Here is a 23,208-nt window from a genome sequence, read left to right as displayed (position 1 = left end):
CAATTATTCATCATTCCTCTGAAAATGGTCAGAAATGTCTTCAGAAAGAATGCAATAAAGTCCAGGTCTATGGAAGCAAATTACTGAGGGGTGGCACAAATTTCTGCACAGTATTGTATTACCAAATGTTATCCACAGAAATAAAAGGCTAAACAACGTCCATGTTGCATGTGGTAAAAAGTTTTAATTCCAGTAGTTAGTCTGCATGTACAAATATCTATAAAAAGTGAACACTATCACTCTTTGTATGTACAATTTGCAGCATGAGGTTAACTTGGGACTGCTAAGAGGCAAGAAAGACGATACAAGACAGAGATTATTACCACCTACACGTCTATCACAACAGCCTGTCTCCAAAATTTCATTCAAGTGCTTGGAAGTCACTTTTACTGTACATTTGTCCTGCAGCAATAGGATGCATACATACATACAGGAGGCAGAAAATTCATTGCAGCATTGCCATGTTTCAAACACTATACAATCAAACCATGCAAAATACATCACTGAGTACTTCATTTTCATTTCTATTCAATATATCTATAGTCTTAAAAATCTTCATGTGCAGCTTATGTGGATAAAAAAAAAAAAAAAAAAAAAACTAACAACACTAACATTTTTAATGTTAAACCTTGTGTTTTGTTAGGGAGTTTTTCCTGGGTATCTGTTCAGGCTGTCGACTGTTAGGATGTTTTCAGCTTATTTATTTGTATCTGCATGGTACACTTTTTAGCTATTGTATCATATTCTTTGGAAACAGCTGCAGAATTTTAGGAAAATAACAAAGGTAAGGGAAGAAATCTTAACTTAGAGTTTGACATTTAGGTAGGACAAACACCTAACGGGGTATGCAAACTTACATTAAAAGACAAAGTGGCTTCGAAACAGACACAGAAATAAATTAACAAGGAAACCACCACACATTTGTAGTATTAAAAGCCGTGCTGGGGCAGATAGAGTAAAGGGTGAACAGGAAAAAGTCAGTTTTATCACATCATCTTCTACCAGAATCCTTCATTTCGATGCATGCAGTGTGAAATTGCGAGGCATCTTCCAGAAAAATGGCTTGTATGCCTGTGTGTGTGTGTGTGTGTGTGTGTGTGTGTGTGTGTGTGTGTGTGTGTGTGTGTGTGTGTGTGCGCGCACTGTAAAGTGCTCAGCATTCATTTTGCATTCCCCTGATAAGGTACAGCTGAATCATCAAACAGAGGGTTCTTCACCTCCATCTCTCCAGTCTGTTGAGAGAGCGCAGAAAATGAGCAGCCAGTCATAAAACATTAGAAATGATCAGTGCTGTAAATATGTGTATGTGCGACTTTATGCATGCGTTTACTCACTGGTGCAAGTCCGGGGCACTCGTATACTGTGAAGTCACCTCCCACTTCTTCCTCATCTGATGTGCCCTCAGTTTCACTGACTTTCTGTTCTGGCTTGTGACTAAAAAAACGAATCGACACTTGAGTTAATGTGGAGGTGATGGGGTCAAAGGGCACAGGGAAAGGATGTGGTTTAAAGTCTATAAAAAGGCACAAAGGTGTTGCTAAAAGAGAGAAAGACAAAATAGCAAATAACTTACTTTCCCATTGAGAGCATCTGCTGTTTTTGATGTTGATAGTGAAACATTTGAGCACTTTGGGCCAGAGTCTTATCTCCCATCTGTGGAGCAAACAAAAGCAGGAAGTGTGGATCACACATTTGAAGACAGAAGCCTCAGCTCACAAACCTTGTGGTTAAAGCAGAAGAAGAAGTGAGAAACAGAACTAATAATACCCGTTAGGCAAAGCTAGAGATGGGCGCTTACCGAAGTACCACTGGCAGATACACCCGCCCCTCCAAAAGCAGGGTAGTCTACCTTCTCGGCAAGATGTGATTCTTTTTGAAACCTGTGGGCATCATCAGCTTCCTTTAATACTTGAGGGGGTTTTCCACTTAAAAACAATCTTAAACACAAGCTCAGAGCTTATGGTAGGTTATGGTGACAGCAGATTTAAGCAGGTTCTGATCTCACGGCCACATCAAAGAGTTTCTGAATGTTCTTGCACAGCATGTGTCTTTCTAACTTTAAGTTATTAAATGCATAAAACCAAACAGGACTAAACATTTCATAGATTATACTGCATGTAACTGTGTAAACTATTAGTTCTTTTTGACTTCAAAATGTAAAATAAACTGGACATAAAACATGGCCAAGCAGACTACGTGTTTTTTTTTTTTTATATAAATTAACTAACTGCTGTATTGTTGTAAACACACTAGATTTGGCTTTGTGTTGCATTCAATTCATTTCAAATGAGAATTTCATATTCTGGTAAACTTTATTCAGCGGCTTTCTCTTGCATTACTTCAGATTTTCGGTATTCACACTTACTTGATGTAGCAGACAGTAGCCAGGATCACTGCCACCGTTCCCACCACCACACACACAGAGATAATAACTGCAAATTGATACAAAGAAAGAGGTAAACAGAGGGGAACAGAGCCTGTTAGGGGCAAATAACGAGTAAGTGAGTGAGAAACTGATAACCACTGTGCTAGGCATTTATGATGGCTAATTTAATTACCTGTTAGCTAATTCGCTCAGTATAATTGGACATCAAAATGATGCGCAACATTGACAACAGTGATAAGATCTTCTAAGGCAAACTTAGAGCTAGGAGGCAACAAACTGCTTGATAAGAAATAAGACAAGGCCCAATTTTTATCTGGTTACACCCTAATGTTGCACCAGAAACCTGAATTTCCTGCTAACAGAGAAAAAGTGTTTTTTCCCTTTGTGGGTACACAGAGAAGCCTCTTGAAGCCTCTCGCTGCAAACATCAGGCCCCTTGGCACTGTTGTGTACTGAGTACATGAATTTATACTCACTAATAATTACAGTGTCTGCCATGGGTGCTGGCACAGGTATAGGCCCAGCGCGGCCCTCCACATCAGCGGTCCAGGGTTGTGGTGTTGCTGCATTAGAAGATGGAGCTGCAGTGGAGATATTCAGGCTTTCACTTAACATTATTCCCTGTATCTTCTTTTTGTGTTTGGAGGCATCCGTCTTGCTGTTTTTTCTATCTGTTCTGGAAATAATGGCGACTGGAAAGAGAGAGTAGGAAGCAAAAACAGCAACAGAGTCACAACCACAGGCTACAAGTAAAAGGAAGGAAAAGCATTATCTGATCAGTCAAAGTGCTTCACAGATGACTGTTATGCAATAATCAGACAGCTGAAATGTAACATGTAGCATAACATAATAAAAGAAACACTTCAATGGGACACAAAACACTCTATGAGCTTTAAAAAACCAAAAAAAACAATAATACTCAAGTCTCTATCTCAAATGGAGAATAATGTGTGATTACCACTTCTATACGATTCTGCTGCATTTTTCTTACCTGGATGTTTGGATTGCTTTCTTGTTGTTTGTTGCTTCATCTCCAACACTTCCTGTCTCTCAATGATGGAGTGAAGGAAGTCAATTTCTTCATCCAGGTCATAGGCTTTAATCTTATCTAAAGATGAGAAAAGATTCAGACGTTTTACTGAGAGAATTAATGAATTAAACCACCGATTATAAAAAGCAGTAACAATCGCAGTGAAAGTCAAAGCCTTTAACAATGAACTCATTCATATAGCATACAAATTGGATAGTAACCACAGACTAATTTTACAGTGGCTTGCAAAAGTATTCGGCCCCCTTGAACTTTCCCACATTTTGTCACATTACAGCCACAAACATGAATCAATTTTATTGGAATTCCACGTGAAAGACCAATACAAAGTGGTGTACACGTGAGAAGTGGAACGAAAATCATACATGATTCCAAACATTTTTTACAAATAAATAACTGAAGAGTGGGGTGTGCGTAATTATTCAGCCCCTTGAGTCAATACTTTGTTGAGTCTGGGTGCCTGCCTGCAGCCCAGACCTATCACCACCTGAAACATTTAGCACAGAATCAGAATTGCATTTATTGGCCAAGTATATGCGCAAACACATACAAGGATTTGGTTCTGATCGATGGTGTCTCTCAAGCACAACAATGTTAGCAACACAATATATGAGCAACAAAGAGTGTACATAAAGAGCAGTTGCAGTCTGGCAGTGTGAAGCAATGTGACAGTTCAACTATATACTATATAATGAAATGAAAAACATGATAACGAGGACTGTTGAGCAGCTAGAATCTCATACGAGACACAATTGGGACAACATTACTCTCTTTGTCCAGCTGGTCTTCTCAGTTCCCAGATGTTTACACACTGTTGTGTCAGAGAGTTTGCTAGACAGTGGTCCTTTCCCATCTTATTGTAGAGACGTGTTAATGTACATTTTACACGTCTTCTATGTTCTATTGTGAATAAAATCTCGGTGTATTAGACTTGCACATCATTGCATTGCGTTTTTAAGTTTTGCAGAACGTTACTTGCATCAAGACTTCCTCTCCTTCAACTGACTTTTGTCATCTCTTTTCCGAAAGGTCTCAGAAACACAACTTTAAAGTTAATCCAGTTTAGTGACTGAAGGTAACAGGTGACTATTGTTGTAACCAGGGGAGGGACAAGCACGGAGCGTTTGCATATGGTTGAGGAATGTATGCATAGATTTGCATGTGTTTTGACTCTCAAGTGACAAACAGTGAGCATGCTCGTGCCTTCTTTTCTCCGGGGGACTGATTAAAAAGGACACAATGCTAAACTGTTGTTAACAGCCCTTTAGGCCAGACAATGAGCCACATTCCTGCAGGACAGCCAAAGGCTCCAGGGCGACCGGGGCCGAGAGCGTGTGTGTGGCCACAGGAGGAAGCACCGCAGGGGGGCAGGAGCAATCAGCCAAACCCTGGCTTCACTGGGATCCAGTTGCTGCCTTCACAATAGACCCCACAGCTCACTGCTAATGGAGATAATCAAAGAGTTGTTTCCCCCTGTAAAGGTTATCTGCTATATATCAAATGCTATAATTTGATATTATTGCTGTTTGCATATAATCCTAGTGAGACAAGAAGCCTCGAGTAAAATAAAGAATCAAAAGAATTAAATCTAACTACATGAACGATAATACATTATATCACCATTCAACATTATTCCCATTAGAATCTTGTTATAAATAAAATTTATTTGATAGAGATGGTGCTGTTTAAATTACAAAGAGAGCCTATAGCCAATTTCAATTTACAACTTTTTTCCTAGTTGAGTGTTTAAATACACAAAAATGTTTTACAGTATTCAATTACATAAAACTACAACATTATAGAGATAAATGACTACAATCAATACATATTTCTCAGGATCAGAACAGAAATATAATGAAATACAAATAAAAAGACACATTAAGTAGAATACTCTTTCCTAAAATCTTTACTGTGAAAGATTTAATACTTAAAAGTATTTTAAGAGAAAATTAATGAATCACTCAAAGCGTTTGAGAGATTCTGATTTTTAAAGGTTGTGTCAATGATGACAATGAAGAGCCTTTTTTATCCATTCATCCTGTCTGACCCTTGAAGAATACCCATTCTATTTTTCAGCACAGGTTACTTTTCTCAGTCAACCCTTCGCACAATCAACATCCTGAACAAATATTTAGCATAGTGTGCATTTTAAAAATCCCAAGGAAAAAAAAAGGCATGGAGAGCACCACTCAATCCAACTAAACGAATGCGTTATTACGCCAGCACTACATTAATGATTACAGTGTCACTTTCACTCCAGAAGGCTGGCCATCTGGCCAAGCTAATGCGTATGATATGACATGCCAGCACTTTCACTGAGTGCTTTGTTACTGTGTCATCCCCCCTCGCCCCTCCAATCACACACACCACCACAAAAACACTACCACACACACAAACACACACATACACCATTGGCTATTTAGTGCACTCCATAGCAGGTGTCTGTGGAGGCGGGACGTACCATCTGTACCCTGCAGGTGGATAAGAGCACCAACTGTGCCTCTGTGGTTGGCAGGAGCGTGTGGAGTTGTGGGTTTAAATTCTAGTGAAACACACAAGAGTTAGCAGAGCCTGGCTGGTGGTGTCACAAATGTGTGGTGTTACTAAAAAATCTGCAGCTGATATGTAAAAAAAAAGTAAATAAATAAATAACAGTATTATATTTAGAAAAATCCCTCAGCATCCCACCGAGGCTAAGGTTGATCATTCACCCAACAAAAGTGGTGACTGTAAAATGTGGGTGGATTGTCACTCACCAAGTATGGACACCTCTCCTTCTGAAAGAGTTTCGCCACCGGCCTGATAATGACCCATAACCTCTTGCGAACACCCAGGGGGCAGTTGGGTACAACAAACAAACACTAAACATCTCAACAGGCAATATGGGTCACACACACATGTGCCGTTTTCTTTTCCCACTTAAAAACCATTCACATTTCTTCCTCCCACCCAAGAAAATCCCACATGTACACACAGACATGCACACTTACTTCCTCCTTTCCCTAAATGACTCTGACTTATCGGATTAGTCGCCTCGTTTGCAGGTTCTTGATTAATTCTACAGAAATGTCAAAAATACTATGACACAATTACCCGTTTTCAGACCAAAAATGGAACAAAACAAAAACGAGGAAGAAGCTCTCAAAAAAGTAAATATTTATATTGACTATATCACTGCTCCTTTATAAATTACAAGCTATAAAGCGATTAAACCTAGTTTTATGTCAGCATGCTTAGAAGCAGCATGACAAGAATTAACTGAGCTCTGGCCTGTAAATGTATAATCGGTGTGTCCTGCTGCCACCTAGTGTGTAGTTGAATTAATGGCGGTAGACAAGATGGAGACTAAGCGTCAATTCAGGGTTTTTGCAGCACAGTACTCAAGAAGTTTAAGCCAAAAAACAAGGAGAAAACTGCCAGCATTGTAATATTATTTTTAACCTGACCATTTTTTTTTTTTAAACTGGTCTTCATAATCATCAATCATAATAGACACACTTACTGCCTTTACTATCTGGAGGTGGCTCACACTTACATTCACTCCCAAATGTTTAATTCTGAGCCAGGAGTAAAACTAACAGTTGAAAATATTCTCAGATTTTCTAAAGATCTGTGACTAAACAGTGCTGGTCATGGCTCTGAGATCAGTACATGCTCTTTTCAGTGGGTTTGGAAAAAAGGTCAAGAAGACAATTAAGCCAGAGGAAAGAAACCAAAAAAAAGGTCACAGTTTAATCAGAATCTTGTATTTACTTTATAAGGTGGTGTGTGGAGGGACTGGTGCGTAGTTAAAATGCCATTCTGCCACTTCATCTCTCAAGTTGGTTCCTGTGTACTTTATAATTGTAGCACTGAGCCATTATCCACCTGCTATAAAAGTTAGTCGCAGCTGAGTGCACGCTTTTAGGTCAGTGCGAAACCTAACCAGCAGAATTTCTATCACAAATAAAGAGCCGCACCTGTTTTTCCATGCATACTTACACAAAATGAGTACGCCTACTAATATAAAGAGAAAATAAAAGTCTAAGAAGCTGGCAATAAATCACGCAGAATGCGCTGGTCTTTTCTCTGATCAAGTCTTAGAAAGGCGATTTTTAGAGGTCAGTCAGTTATTAAAATCCGCAAATATTCATATTGATACTGTTATGTAAAATAACTACACAAAGCAGCAAACCCAGCATAGCAGCAGTAGCTCTAAAAATGAAAATTAAATTTCAGGTATATAATAGACAACAGATCCAAATTTATTTGATTTCTATCAACTTCTGTTTCCTGATTTCCAAATGTAAAAAAAACAACAAAAACAACAAAAATAACAAAAAACAAACAAAACAGCTGTAATATTTGCTGAGGGCAAATGTTCTGATGGTAAAACTGATAAAAATTAATCACGTAAACTGATAAAATGAGTCATACTTCTTTCTCTGGTACATTCACTACATGTACAAAGTACTGGGCCACAGTCCCACCTAGCCATGCAGTCTGCCTTTACAAACATCTGCAAAAGAATGGGTCATTCTACAGAGCTCAGTGATTCAAGTGTGGTACTGTATTAGTATGCTACTGCTACTGCAAGAAGTCAATTTTTGGTAAATTTCTTCCTTCCTAGGTATTCCACAATCCGCTGTAAGTCGGATTAATGCAAAGTGGAAGCATTTAGGAATCAGAGTAGAAGTAATGCCAAGGTGACCCAGTACTTTTTGACCACTTAGTGTTGAGCATCATACACATCATTGATGATTTACAGGCTGTAAAACGTGTTACATGGGAGTTATTTTACTTTAAGTTTTACAAAAGTAGAACAGCAGGAGTGGTATAAATGGCGGGATTGATTAACTATGATAAATCTGTATACGAATAACATTGACAAAAAAAGAGCATCAAATTAGCTCACTATGTTTTTACACACCACGCTGCATTTAATCATTAGCTCTTATGAAACTATGCTCTCTTCCACAATGTCTCTTTTGTCCCGTCTTCCTCCCCTCACCTCAAGCCAGTCGCGGCTGATTGCTGTCCCTCCCTGAGCCTGGGTCTGCCAGAGGTTTCTTCCTGTTAAAAGGAACTTTTTCCTTCTCCTTATAGCAAAATGCGTGCTCACAGGGATTTCTCTGTATTATTGTAGGGTCTTACCTTAGAATTTAAAGCACCTTAAGGTGAGCTGTTGCTTTAATTTGGCGCTTTATACATAAACAAAACGGAATTAAACTGAATTTCAGATGGTGATCATATTTTTTCTTATTTTTAATACAGTGTGCCTTGTTAACATTTCATCGAGTCACAGAAAAGGAAACAACAACAACAACAACAACAACAACAACAAAACGAGCTCATTTGTAAACAAACTGAAAAAATGGAAATTTGGGTTACAATTTTTCTAGCCTCATCTTACAAAAGTATATGGCTGCAGGATATTTGCAACTGTCAGCATGTCATGGCCTATTTGTTATTGACGGCTTGGTTTTATGTTGCATTATACAAGTCAGTATAAGCATGTGTACCTAAGGGGGGGGGCAGTCTCACATAGTTCCATGTAGATATAAAAGGCAAAAAAAACCTCTTGAAGAACAAAAGCGATTGCTGTGCCTTTAGCATATACGGTTTCACAGCAAGCATGCAATCAGGTGACACAGCTTTCAGTCATACTGTGTGTTGACAAATGGCAGTGCACACCTCTATGTCAAACACAGGCTGGCCCAACAATAAACAATAAAAAAAAAAAAAGTGCTGCTTGCCTCGCTTGCTCCACTTCCAGTGCTTGCTTACAAATAACTTTGAACAGGAGAAACTCGATAGTCGACTGTCACCATAGAGGCGAACAGTCACACAACAGAATTTTGATCTAAAAATGTAGGTAATCACTCCTTTAGTTGGAACAATAGGAATGACCTCAAAAGTGCAATATGCAGGACGTAATATAGCAGAGGTAGCCACAGCCCCGTGCAAAGAAAATACACCAAAAACCTACAGACTGTATGAATGAATCTGTTACAGTTCCTTTTGTGTGTGTTTGAGGGCATGTGCATTTGAATGTGAAAATGAGAGAGAGACTCTCATGTGGATCAGTGTATTCTGCAGTCTCTCGGGGGTTTATGTAACCACTTTAGGAAGCTTAGAGACCTACGATGTACTAGATTCACAGCACCACATACGTAAACATCACAGAGACACAAAAGCAGAAATGCCACCCAACATTAAAGTAACTATACTAACCGATTGCATCTTATCATCCCAGCGGACAGTTAATAATCCTCTCTCCTCCTGCATGATGTGACCTTTTATCCGCTGACACTTATCTCCCCCTCTTGTTTACCTCGCTCTCTGATGCTGCTGAGAATAATTTGAGCCAAGTTCGCACTGGATCCTCTCCTGCTGCAAATCTATATAAATTATTAATCCTTATAAAGCCACATGTGGCCCACCAGCTGACATAAACACACACGGTTCAAACACACAGATGCTGCCTTTTCTCTGTCCAACGTCTGTTGTGAAACGTGGAGTGCGTGACAGCAGTGTAATGCCACGTCATGAAAATCTGAAAAATAGCATTTATTTCTGCAGCTTGGCTCTTTCACTGAGAGATATTTGATTCAGTGATGGAGATGAAGGTTAACAGAGACGGAGAGAGAGAAAGGCATGTCATCTGAGTGATTAAGGCCGCCAGTGCGGGGGCACTGCACGTGTGTGTGTGCGTGTTAGATGTAGCAGGGGCAGGGACGGATTAAAATACAGAGAGAATCAGCCTACGCCATAGTTGCCAGAGGCATTGGAGGAAGAAGAGGGGGGTGAGCGAGGACCACAATAAGATGCCCTGACAAAGAATCACACCATTAGGATAAGACATTAGCACGTTTGCCTGTTTATTATCAGAGAGAAGCCATTTGAACCTCACACAGGTAACCGAACTTCAGAGTGTTATTACAATACGCACAAAGAACTAGTCCAAAATTCTCAGTTTATTCTTGTCAAGCTGATATATTTTTTTTTAATCTCAGTTTTAACTCTGCGAATCCAAAGACTGGAGAGTGGCGTGCATGACAAACAGTCACAGAATTCAAATGTTCCTAATTATTAGCTGCCCTTTCACGTCAACGATTAATGATTTTGTCAGTAAAAATTATATACATTTTTAAACTAGCTGATCATTTCCATCCCGTGCACTGGTTTTATCCTGGTGCTCCAGTTTTTCCCACAGTTGAAAAACATGCCGACAGGCTTAATGAATTAAAGACACTCACACAGTTTATTTCAACAGTTTTACTTCCTAGTGGTTAAAAAAAGGTTGGAAATGTTTGAAGATAACCAAACAAAATTACAGTTGTTCAGTAGAAGAAAAAGACTCGTGAGATTATCGTGTGGTGGATAATATCTAACACCACCACATTACTTCTGTCTTAGTTAAGTCTTTAAAATCAAGTGCTAGTTTGAGCTGTAATGTCCTCACAGGAACTGAGGAGTTTGTGAGCATAGTAAGTGCAGAGCAGTGTGAGAGCACGCTTATCTTTTTCTTTCCCCCACATACCATAACGCACGCAGCGTCCTTCCTCATTCTCCTGCAGAGGAGATCGGCAGGGACCACAATCTGAAGAACCACGCTTGCAGGAGTCGTGCCCCCGTTTAGCACAGACTGAGCGACACCCGTGGGCTGCATGAGAGGGAGTGAAAATAAGTCTCATCAGCACCGCAGTCACACTGATGTGATGCAGAAACGATGCTTTTAACGTGGCGGTGAAATAGCTCTCTTCACGTTGAACGAATAAGAAATGCTTCACCATTACTGTCAGTCCTTTCATTAGTGGATGTGTCTCTGTTTAGAAAGACCTGCTGTGGAACACAGTGTCTGTTGATGTCAGAGTTACATCACAGCTTCACAGAGATTTGGAAAATTGTTTTAAGAGTTCAATGTAACCTCTTAGGTTTAATATTGTCAGTAAGAGAGCCACACTTTTTATAGCTATCTGGATTTTATAACGCGGTGGGCCCCACCTGTTTGGCCGTCGATATCTGGTTAATCACTTGACCTGATTACTGCCGGTTTCACAGAGCTGCATCTGGATATATACACAAACAGCATGACAGACACACAAAAGAGGGAGTGGGTCACAGAACCACAGCAGGTGTGTTGGTGGCAGAGGGCAAGTGGAGCTCTGGTATGTTATCAGAGTGGATAATGAGCGCAGCAGTGCTGCACAGCTAAAGGTGAACAGCACAGCGGGCAGTGGTGCCGGCTTAATGAACACGAAGAGACTCCAGTATTTCCAAAGAATAACAGGTCAGGGCTGGTCAAGTATACAGTGTAATATACAACTACTGTAAAAACTTGGCTCAAGCTAATAAGGCTGCCACAGTAGGGACTGAGTTTAGGCTCCTAGGAAAAGGGTGAAGGTGCAGCATTGTAGAGCAGGGGTGTCAAACATTAGGCTCAGCCTTTCATTTACTGCAGCAGCATTTCTTCATCATGTGGAAAAACTGACACATACTGTTGAAAGTGCGCTGACAAAATAGGGAGTTTCAGTGGCCCACTTAAGATCAAAGTGAGCTACATGTGGCCTTACGTAAAATCGGTTTGAAATCCCTGCTGTAGAGGAAGGGATATGCTGTACTCATAATGTACGGAAGAAATGAAAAGAGTGCACTTAAAGAAAATTTCATCTTGATTATCTTGTTTTCTTAACAGCTGTAACCCAAATTTGTATCTGAAAATAAAATTTGATTACCAAAAACATCACAAAACATCAAATATTTAAGAAGTTAAATATGACATATAAAGTTAAACTTGTTTACCACCATAAAAACACTCAGAAAACCACTGGCGTAAAAGCGAGATCACAAACTTGCAATTTTTTGTTTGCCGCTCATTTCCAAACTGTTACTGCTGATCTGTTCAATTCATTTCTCCTCGTCATGTGGATATAACCCAAACGTTTTTTTGGTCCATCTTTGTTAAATTCATCACATTTTCAAGGCAAAATTTATGAAGTGATTTAAAAGATTGTAGGTGAATCAGGTGATTCATTCTTTGAATAATAAACGTTGGTTTTTTTTTTGTTTTTTTAAACAGACTTACAGTGAAAGTCTTTACTCAATGAAAATCTGACACTCTCAACAGCAGCACATACACATAACGCATTTGACAAGGTTACACACTGCCACGACTTTGCAATCGGCAGATGGGCACACATCCACATCTTCTCATGTCACTGACTGGCCTGGCCTGCGAGTGAAGGGCGAATGTGTAATCTGAGAACACTGTTTGACAGACAATATCTGGAGATAATGGAAACCATGGGCTTATTTTTGTGAACCATTGGTGGCTGACAAAAAGAAAATGGTTTATTAATCATCTATTAGCGGGAAAAGCAAATATTTAATTATGATTTGCTTTAGAGTAGCACGCAGGTAGAAATCTCCCTGAGCATCCTCGATTCAAAGTCACACTCTGTTCTCTCCAGTTTGCACTGAAAAGCAGCAGCTCTGTCACCTCCATCTTTCACCGCCTGCTTAGTTATTCCACAGCACTGTGAGTGTAGCATGCTCATGCACCAAATTCCCCTCATTTCTAATTACAAGATTAGAAGTTCTCTCTGTTGCTTCTTTCCACTTCCTTCAATCTATAACCTTACAGGGAAAAAAGCATCACTAGAAAGAGCTTACTCTGTCCTTGTCCTTTTATGCAACTGCAAAAACTTACTTAACTGACTGAGTACAGCTCATTGCTGGGTATGTGTCTACTGTAAGACCATGCAAATGCACTTAATTCAGAATTCGCCAAAATTTAGAAAATATCGACTTTCTCGGTTTTGGTTTAAGAATGCGTTCCTCTTCTAAACAGCCTTTCAAGCTTATCTGTCCTCTCTCATTCTCTCTCCCAACAATCATCAGTCAGTTTTCTTTTTTCCCCCTCCACCAATTGTTTATTTATTTAACACCTCTTTGATCACAAGCCATTCAGGCCCAGATTAGGTGTTGACGAATGCACTCATGTCACAGATCAAACAAGCTGTTCTCATCTGTAAATGTGAGTTAATCAGTCCACTACTTTGGTCCTGAGGTGCTTTGGTTGCCAGTGGATGAAGCCTAATGCTGTGGTTCTCAATGTAACAGCACAGGACAGCAGTGCTCTATAATTTCCCCATGGTCAGAAATGTTATAGCTGCTTGCGGCAATAAAATAAATAAAGGCAAACCACAGTCATCACCATGTGGCACAAATCATTATCAGGCAACTGATGATGATGATGATGATGATTTTATACCTTTAGACTTAGAGAAAAATGTCATTTTTGCCTCCATCGTGCAGTAAATACTGATGATGAAGTGAAAGAGGTTACGATTTCTACTGAGTCACTCCAGAGTCTCTGGGTTTTTTTTAAGGAGTCAAGTTTTAAGCTCATTTGTTTCTTGGACTCTAGTAGAGTAGCTTTGCATGATTTACTTTCAAAATTATCCTTATTTATCCTACACTGGCTCCTTGACAAGTCATTTTAGCTCCTTGTCCTTTTTCTCTTTATGTCAGATTTCTTCCACTTTTAGTCCAAACGCCAGTTAGCAGGGGCTTGTGTGGACCAGAGTTGACCATATAAGGATATGTGCTCTCATGACATCATACAGAGCCATGGGTACAAAAAAACTATAGTGTAAACTAAACATTTGTAACAGAAACATTGAGTAACAGAAATTACTTATAGTGGCCTTAGCATATGAAACACTGTAACCATTAAACACAGAAAAGCTCACATCCCCTGTAATGTTCAAACAAAATTACACAAGACAATTCTTCATTTGTTTGTCATATAAATTTTACAAATGTCAACAAAAGATAAGAACAATTTCATTCCTGTCAAAGTTAGAGATTGGGAATTTTTTCTTTATTTTTAGCATCCTGATTATAATAAGACTGCTAGAATTTCAGCACTTCATCTGTTATTCATCATGTGGGAAGTTAATGTGCTGAAACCTACTGCAGTCACATGAGCGAGGAAAATTATTCACCTCACGCACAAGCAGCCATACATACACAAACCCACTCTCCGTGCTCATTATGAATGTGTGAGGCTGACAACGGAGCGAAAATGATGGTGAGAGGTGCAGCAGTCAAACAGAAACTGCATGCATTACCATTTTCTAGCATAAAAAGGTTTATACAATAATTAATCTGCAGTAGTAGGCCTTTGGTTCTCCAGAAAGCCAAACCGCAAATGCATATGATGATACTTTTCTAAACACACCTGAACAACATGGCCCTGAGAGCTTAATCCACTGCATTATGAGAAATAGCTGAGTAAATACATGCAGTGGGCATTAGTTGAAGTGTACCGTATTTGCCTAATGCTGAACATATGTTATTAAATCAGCAGAGACGTGTCCCAATTTGCTTCTGTTCAGTCTACAGGCATCGGTTTTCCTCGCGTATGTTCTGAGCTGTCAAGGCCACCATAAATGAACAAATAAAGATGCTCAACAACATGACAATCGTATGACCAAGCTGCTCAAATCTGTTTGCGGCCGTGACAAAAGGAGTCATTGAAGTGAACGTCAAACAGGCAAAGAGGTGGCCTTGCGTCCACATGCCTCCCACACAGTGTTGATGCTAATTAGGAAGCTCAGTTAAGATGACAAAGGAAGAGGAATATAAAACAAGACACAGAACAAGAGATGGAGAATGGATACACATTAATAATATAGACATACATTTGAAAAAGCAGATTTTCTGCACTAGATAAGGACGTTTAGTCTCAGCTAAGACAGAGGAGGTGTGAAAAAAAAAAACATTATGCAACTCAGGGACTCAGAAGTCCTTGGAACAAGTGAAAAATGACTTTACTAACCATCTGCTGCTGCTGTTGCCAGGCTGTGTGCTAAGCAGCAGCTTTGCCAGCAATAAATGAGAGGCAAGCAGAGGCATTCTCACACAGCCTGGTACACACCTACACTCCCAGACCAACACTAAGACACATGCACACAAAAAATCTTTGATTTTTTTTCTCTAACTTTTGTCACATTACTGTGTACACATTTAAGCTGTTCTACAAATACAGTACAATGAATCACACAGCCATGTGTGTGAATGTAAGCGAGTTAGAGGAAGCAGGAAATGGGTATGCCAGGAGGACCATACACTCCCATTGTGTTCATTTCCTGACCCTTTGATAGCAGACAGGAAGCAGCCCAACAGTCCAAATCAAGTGAAAACATTAAAGAGGTCTGTGCACAGCTCCTCACTTGATATAGTCCCCATGGATAGTAGATTTGACTCGATTTGAGTGTTTTTATGCTTGCATATGCGGCTTTTTGGAATTCTGTTTATCCACTATGCTCTAACAAATGCCAACAACTTGTTTGTAGTGGTTTGTTTTCCCTGGCATCTGCTGGAAAAAGACCTGCTAATGTATGCTACCATGGAAGTGGATTACAGCAGAATAATGTAACACGAGCCAATATGCTGGTCAAGTCATTATAAAGAGCCTCAGAACAAGGATGGCTGTCAAGACGTCATTCTGAAGGAAGTGAAATGGGAAAATCATGCTAAGAGAGAACAGAACAAAAGCCAGCCAACATCCAAGGAAGAACTTTGGATGTCCTTCAAGAAAGTTGGAGAACTGTTCCTGAAGACGACTTCAAGAAATGACGCGAAAGCTTGTGTAAGAAAGTTCAAGCCTGTGTTGAAGAATAAAGTTGGGCATATCAAGTATTGACTTTCTAGCAAATTTGGTCTTTGCCTTATCTACTGCATTTCCATTTATGCATGCACGTTTCAACAAATCCAAACACCTACTTTCCATTTTCTTCGCAAAATATAAAGAAATTAGCTAGAAAAAAAAAAAAAACACATTAGGACATTTTGGGATAATTTCCCTTTTCTGCAGTTAAATGGTTATCAGGACTCAACAGAAGTTTTTACCCACAGGCTGTCAAACATGCCCTACCTCCACCCTGATTGGAGGATAACTGTACTGCCAACACTCATGGACATTACACCTTATTTGTAAACCGGATTTCTATTTATACTTCAAAGCAACCAACATCCCTACCTCTTTAAACTGTATTTATTAAAACCTTATTTAGTATAGTTGCAACAGCACCCCCCTACTCAATGTGCAATATCACTGATCACACTGCACCTCTCAATGCACCTGCTCCTCAGATGGCATGTATGTGTATGTATATATATGTAAGCGTGTGTGTGTACTTCACACACATGGAGAAATGCCAAACAGCCTTTCATTGTTTTTGTAACAGTGACAATAAAAGCTATTCAATTCTATTCTATTATTTAAAACCACTTCTGATTGGACATAGAGGCAGTTTGACAAGTGGCAGCAACGTATAGGTTTCAGAGTCAGCTTTATTTATCGCAGAGATAAAAAAAGTGGACATATTAACTGTTCTGTAACCCCCAACCCACTTGCCTCATTTCTCAGAAAACCATGCCAAAAACCCTGAAGCCAAAATATAGAGCTGTAAGCGGCTATAAATGGCTGAGGTTGTGAAAACTGTCTACATTATCATTTTCAGTAGCGTAGGTGTTAGTTTCCCTCGGTGATCTGGTACGATGACTCACCTAAAATTAGGGTGGAAAATGGGGCATGACTTTACACCTGCTAATCATGCGAGCAAAAGCTCAAACGGACATGCAGAAACACAGACAGTCGTGCTCAAAAGACAGAGGCAGGAAATACACTGGTAGCTTAAGGCAAATTACATTTTTTTTAATTAATTTTTTTTACATGATGGAAAAATGAGGTCGAACAAGGTTTTGTTTTATACTACTGCCAATCAGGCCCATACCTCGTCTGGCTTATCACTCCCAGTCTGCCATTTATATTTCTGTTCCAGTAACTTCTGTCATTTTAGACAATGATGAGTCTAACCCATTACACGGGAGACAATTACTATGTCATTATCATTAGAGTGAAGCAAAGCAGCACATCCCACAGCGAACAGAACAGAGGTTAAAGTGATTAAAACAATGGCGGTGTGTAGGCAGCAAATGAAAGCTCCTTTATTTTGTCATTTTTTCCCCATTTTATTTTTCATGGTCATCTTGTTTGTTTGCTCCTGGCACGATCAGTTGTTGCAGTACAATATTTCAATTATCCATCCTACGATATTCATTTACGGAGTCTTATAAAATATTATATATTAGATTGACTAGTGTAAATAATATCGATCTATCGATCGATAGAGGCAGGCATTCCTTCTAACTATATGCACAACGGAAAGAGTGCATTTAAAATCAGGCTAAACCGATGCAGACATTCTTGTTAAGGATGTGGCTACACGCAAATGCAAACCTGCTGACAGAGAAAATTTGGTGCTCTGAATTTTCACCTTTTACTACGCAGCAGTAATAAAAAGAAAGAAGTGCAGAGAAACTAATTGAAGGTAAAATTCTGCTGACTCCGGTTTGATCAAACGTGTGTGTGTTTGAAATTAGCTAATTGTGGCTTACAGCGCGAGTGAAATGAGTCAGCAAAATACACAGCCGACTTGGGGGGTGTCACACCGAGATATCACTGAAAATGATCGTTTGGTTAGGGGGAAAGCACTGAGGTCACTGCAGCTCCCACATATTAAGACAATGCTTTAGAGTAAAAGTTGTCAACGTAACATCTGGGGCTCCGTGCAGCTGTCTGTCTTGGTTGTTCAAAAGTTCATCTGACTGTAGTAAAAGGCTTTTAGCTTATATATTAGGACCAAACTGGACTGCACTGGAGTGAACTGGAGCAGAGTGAATGAATGGATGTTGAGAAAAAGAAAGAAACAAGCACACAGAGTCCTTCATTTCTTGAAAAGATAGCTCTAGATGCTCTGTAAGTTAATTTTGGCCCTTTAATTTCCCAGAGAGGTCTGCTAGTCCACAGAATGCTCTCAAATACGAGGGGGAGTGGGAGCTTTAACGAAGCCACTGCAGCAAAACCTTGGCTGGTCACTTATTTTTCCAGACAAAGACCTCAGTGAGGTAGATCAATATTATTAGGTAAGTGTTTCCTGGCCACTGGGTAATTTCAATAATCTTCCCTTTCTCTACCGAGTGACATCTAATCTCACCAATGACTGCACAAACCACATAACAGGTTCATAAAACCAGAACGAGCACTTTCTTATCTCTGATCTGCATTTTGTCCTAGAAACAGAGTTCATAAAGACTCCAATTAAAAAAAATAAATAAATAAATCACGGTATCTGTGCAAATCGGTGTATGAATTTGGTCATTTTGCTCAGCAGATGCTGAGTAGCCTAAAATAACTACTATTTCCTTACTGTTTTGAACAGAAATCCCCTTGCAAGCCCTAGTTAATCCACTTGTCTTGTTCCTCATTCCAGACAGATTTTTAGAGCTCATGTTTCCTGAAGTCTGCTCAGCCGTGTCACTAACTGTACAGGTGACAGACCGCTTCAGTTATGTCATTTCTAAAAGAGCAGTTTTGTTTTTAAACCCAAAGGAAAACACAAATGTCTTTACACACATAGCAGGTCTTTAACCGTATCCACATGTGAACATACTGTATGTAAGCTTTACCTCGTAAGAATATACAGTGATACCAGACAGTGTATATTAACCCAGTGAGAGTTGTTTAATGTCCTGTGTTTTTTTTTTTTTTTTAAATCAAAAGACAACAGATGAGTATTGTTGCTGTGCGTGTTTAAAGGAGAGAGCGTGTGACAGCGAAGATATAGATCCTAATCCTAGTGGCAGAAACAGCCGGAGGCAGAGGCTTTCTGAATACTAATCACTCCAACTCTATGTGGGTTTAATGAATGACAAACTTGGCATTTAAGTGTGGCAGCACAATAATGACCAGACTCATTCTGAATATTGAGAAGTGGAGATGATGCTTCTAATATGAAATGCTAAAATTAGACAAACAAAGCTTTTTTTTGAGTGAAAAAAGGTGACTCTCCTGGCATTGCTAATATAGTACACACCCCTGAGCCTGAATTACACAACAAACTCTGCGTGCTAAATTTATTCTGTATCTTGGCCACCAGGATAGACATACTTTATGTTATCAATTGGTTAAATTGAGGTTTTGGATTACTTCCATCCCAAAAAACCCCAGTGTTCAGTGAAAGCTCTATGGCTTACTTAAGCACGATGATGATGTGTCAGTGCCTCCTGAATAAACCACCTGATTACATTGGCCCATTCCCAGTCTCTACGTCTACAGTCTTTTAAGGGCATTTCTCCGCAACAACAGCGACGGCTTTGGCCTTTCCCGTCATCAAAATGTTAAGTCCGCTTTCCATAAGTCTTCTCTTCATGCACAAGAAAGATCATTTTACTTCACAGTTTTAGCTTTCTGATGTCAAACACATGTCTTTCAAGGGAAGCTAGTAAGCGTATAAACTATCACTGAAAGAGCAACCAAAACTAATCTTATAGCTCAATAGAAACCTGAGAATTTAAAAAAATATTCCATCCTAAAGAAAGTAAAGAACTGGTCGCAACATATTCAGCGACCACTTCTTTAAATTTTTGACATTCAAGCAGCAGTTTCTCATATGGCCTTGGCTACCAAGAAAGCACAAGACAGAGCAAATTCACACCATTTGGAGCCCAGGGGATGTCAGTGAAGTCTGTAAGGGTTTACTGCTTATTTACATAATTTACATCTATTCCAGGAATATAAAGAATTGGATATATTCACATTACTACGGGGCATGTTATCGGCAAGAATCTGTTGACACGTATAATGATACAGGGTTGTGAATCAGTATATTGCAATGTGTATTCCATTAATTCAGTGGCATTAAAAAAGTAAACTTTTCAAAGAAATGGAACCTAACAGGACACGGGGCAACACAAATGAACCACTGGCTGCTACAAATCTGTTAAGTAAACTATGATTTACACGTAGATGAATCAACACAGTGTTCTAAAGCTTACTATTGTACTCAGCTGTATTTTCTTATACCCAAAATCCTGCCTTGACTTGTAACAATATTAGTCTTTTGCTAGAAATTTGTCAGAAGTAGCCACAGAGTGGCAGAAACGACCTGGCTACTGTTATTGGTCCTTTTTTGTGGCAGCCATCATTAAGGTGCAATTCCATCTTTCTTGGGATGTCAATCAAATAGCCATTGGCACTGGATTATTGACAGTAATTCCATAAATTCCATGAATATCACGATTACTGCTAGTACTGATGTATCACAGCATCCCTTTTTGCTGTGACTGAAAACCAAGAATTTATACTGCATTTCATTTAAAGCTTTCATTTCTCCAAGCCGTCGTAGATCAGTCAAAGTCCATTCACACTGCATATGCAATACAAGCTTCAAATGTAAACACTACGCACATTTCATTTGTCACAAAGCACATCAGAGCACACGCCTTGAACAACCACTTTTAATTGAAAAAAGGCTTCTTTTTTTTCTTTTTACACATTCATTCTTATAGAAATCTAAAAAATATACGTTAACATCAACAAATTCATACTGGTTTGGGTCAATAGAGGCAGTCAATGTTGAGTATAGCGTGTGTGTGTGTGTGTGTGTGTGTGTGTGTGTCTTTAATAAAAGATAAAGATTACATGAGTCCAGCTGTTGGTTCTCCCACGGGTTTTCTGCATTAATGGCTGAGAAGCAGATTATCGCCCCTGCACATATTAACAGCAACCATCTCTGTGTGGTAAAACATTACACACACACACACACACACACACACACACACACACACACACATATAAACTGAAATTATCAAGAAAACCTGCAGCCTGGTAGTTCCCACATACTTAAAAAATGCTCACTTGGTTTATACATCACTTCATTTGTCTTACATTTTTATAAGGTTATTGTGACATTAACAAAAGTGCAATTGTCAGCACAGAACGAAACAGCCTGAGTAACCTGACAAGGAAGGAAATTTGAATTTTTTGGCCTTTGTCTTTCCATTGTGCTCTTGTCACTCATTCAGATTCACACGCACTTGCTCAACCTGCCTTCAGCAGCAAGACACATACACAACCAAACGAACACCATAACCAACAATTAAAGTGTGAACAAATCACACGTGTATAGTTGAACATCTCTTCCCCGCGTTAATAACAAAAGCTCTTTGGTGACACATGTCCTAGTAGCGTTAATTGGAGCGACAGACAGTCGCGCTACAGCTGAAAACAAGCTCAGGCCACGGATGTTAAGGTGTCCGGTTGGGGATTTACCTGGCAGTCTAGCGCTGACAGGGATGACACAGAGGAGGACCGCGGAGAGCAGCGGCAGCAGCAGCGAGGCCCGGCGCCTGCGCCCGCACCGCGGGCTGGAGAACAGCAGCATCCTTGGGTCTTTTCGGGGACGTTGAACCGCAGACGGGGACGGGGTTTGTTGTCATTCCCCCATCACTTCTTCTTCTTCTTTTTTAAGGTTTTTGTTCTCTGATGCGGGAGAGCTTCAGCGCAATGAGCCCACAGCGATAAGCCGAGCACGTCGCACCGAAGTGCAGTCACACACACACTGCGCACCGTAATCCTTACAGTGCTAAAGATAGCGGAGCTTCAGGCAGGGGAGGGTATGTGTTTGACGTGCTGCCTTCAGGGCCTTCTCGGAAACTTACAGATAAAAATACAGACTCCCCTTGACACGTTTACAGTTTGAACATATTGGTTTTCTTTTTTCATCACACCTATAATTATGCAGACAGTGAGAGGCTGCAAATTCACTTCAAATACATTTTAATTGTTTGTTATTGAAAGTCATTTGAAATCAATTTAGTTTCCCTTATTTTAGCCAAAATAAGGTCCACCTAAGCAAAAGTAAGTTGACATTTTATCTTAAAATCTTTTCTATGGACAGATGTTGGTCAGGTTTTTATTAGTTAAGCTGAAGAGGTCTACAGTATAATATTTCGCTTTCTGTATTGTCATAAGGACGAAACAATATGAATTTTTGTTATGACTTTACAAAAATATTGGGACCTAATTTCACAAATTTCTTGAAAAGGAAAACCTGCCTTCACTGGTGCTCAATTTTTTCTAGTTTCAAATGCTCCAGTCAAACAGGAGAAATGAAAACGTGTCAGGGTATCATGTTAAATGTATAGGTTAAATACGTGTGACAGATAAAGACAAAGGAAATGAAAGTCAACAAAAACTACAATTCCTAAAATGCTGATATCACATATTAACTGCGAATTAAACATCACCGGAATTTCCCACCTTTTATAAATGACGGAAAATTCCTAACCTAACCTCAATCATCATGATGTCTTAAATCTTAAATCACAGATTTCCCACATGCACCTGTGATATTATCTTAACTAACTTCATTGCCGTGATAGCCAGGACATTAATTAAAAAAGAAAATGCGTGTACTGAATCATCCGAATTTATACAGAGATATTTCTACCACCAGATCGAGATCGTGTCTGATCAGATTCCCACTTGCACTTGAATGCAACAGTTTACCGAGCGATTACAATCAGGATACCACGTAAACGCGTACGTGAGGTTTGATGTCATGGAGGAACCGGTTTAATAATGTGATCTTCTTGGTTTGATGGTTTTCATGCAGCTGGATAGAGTCGTGTATTCATGCAAAACTCCTAGTCTTATTTTAATGCGGATAACTGTTCACAGTCATAGTCTACGCATTGCTATTCTTTTTTTTATTATTATTCTTGTTTATCAATTTTTTCCTCTTCCTAGCAGTACAGATATGATCCAAATGCAGATAGCTGCAAAGGGAGACAGCTGAGGAGCAACAGGTAGCAGCAGGTGGGGGTAAAATGATCTCCAGTTGTATTTTTAAGATGTATAGATAGACATCGAATAGAC

General features: G+C 39.5%; 1 protein-coding gene across 3 annotated transcripts; it reads right to left on the bottom strand.

Annotated features, from left to right (window-relative positions):
* Window positions 1-164: 164 nt before the first annotated feature.
* LOC146383622 (neural proliferation differentiation and control protein 1-like) lies at window positions 165-21,928 on the bottom strand. Of its 3 annotated transcripts, XM_084934982.1 has the most exons (9): window positions 21,601-21,928; window positions 10,957-11,079; window positions 3,378-3,494; window positions 2,863-3,078; window positions 2,366-2,432; window positions 1,799-1,880; window positions 1,574-1,653; window positions 1,335-1,434; window positions 165-1,232 (listed from the first exon to the last, which is right to left on the bottom strand). In XM_084934982.1, exons 1-9 carry the CDS (start codon window positions 21,710-21,712, stop codon window positions 1,161-1,163), a joined length of 969 nt encoding a protein of 322 aa, XP_084791108.1. In that variant the 5' UTR covers window positions 21,713-21,928; the 3' UTR covers window positions 165-1,160. The 3 variants fall into 3 exon arrangements, with proteins under 3 accessions (XP_084791108.1, XP_084791107.1, XP_084791106.1); XM_084934981.1 differs by lacking the exon at window positions 10,957-11,079 and having other exon boundaries at window positions 21,601-21,925; XM_084934980.1 differs by lacking the exon at window positions 21,601-21,928 and having other exon boundaries at window positions 10,957-11,224.
* Between the last annotated feature and the right edge of the window lie 1,280 nt (window positions 21,929-23,208).

This window comes from Perissodus microlepis, chromosome 7, assembly GCF_051167445.1.
Source record: "Perissodus microlepis isolate ML-2025 ecotype Zambia chromosome 7, ASM5116744v1, whole genome shotgun sequence".
In the NCBI taxonomy this organism is placed as follows: domain Eukaryota; kingdom Metazoa; phylum Chordata; class Actinopteri; order Cichliformes; family Cichlidae; genus Perissodus; species Perissodus microlepis.
The sequence above is the reverse complement of the archived record's forward strand: the minus strand, read 5'-3'. Positions and strand labels throughout refer to the sequence as shown.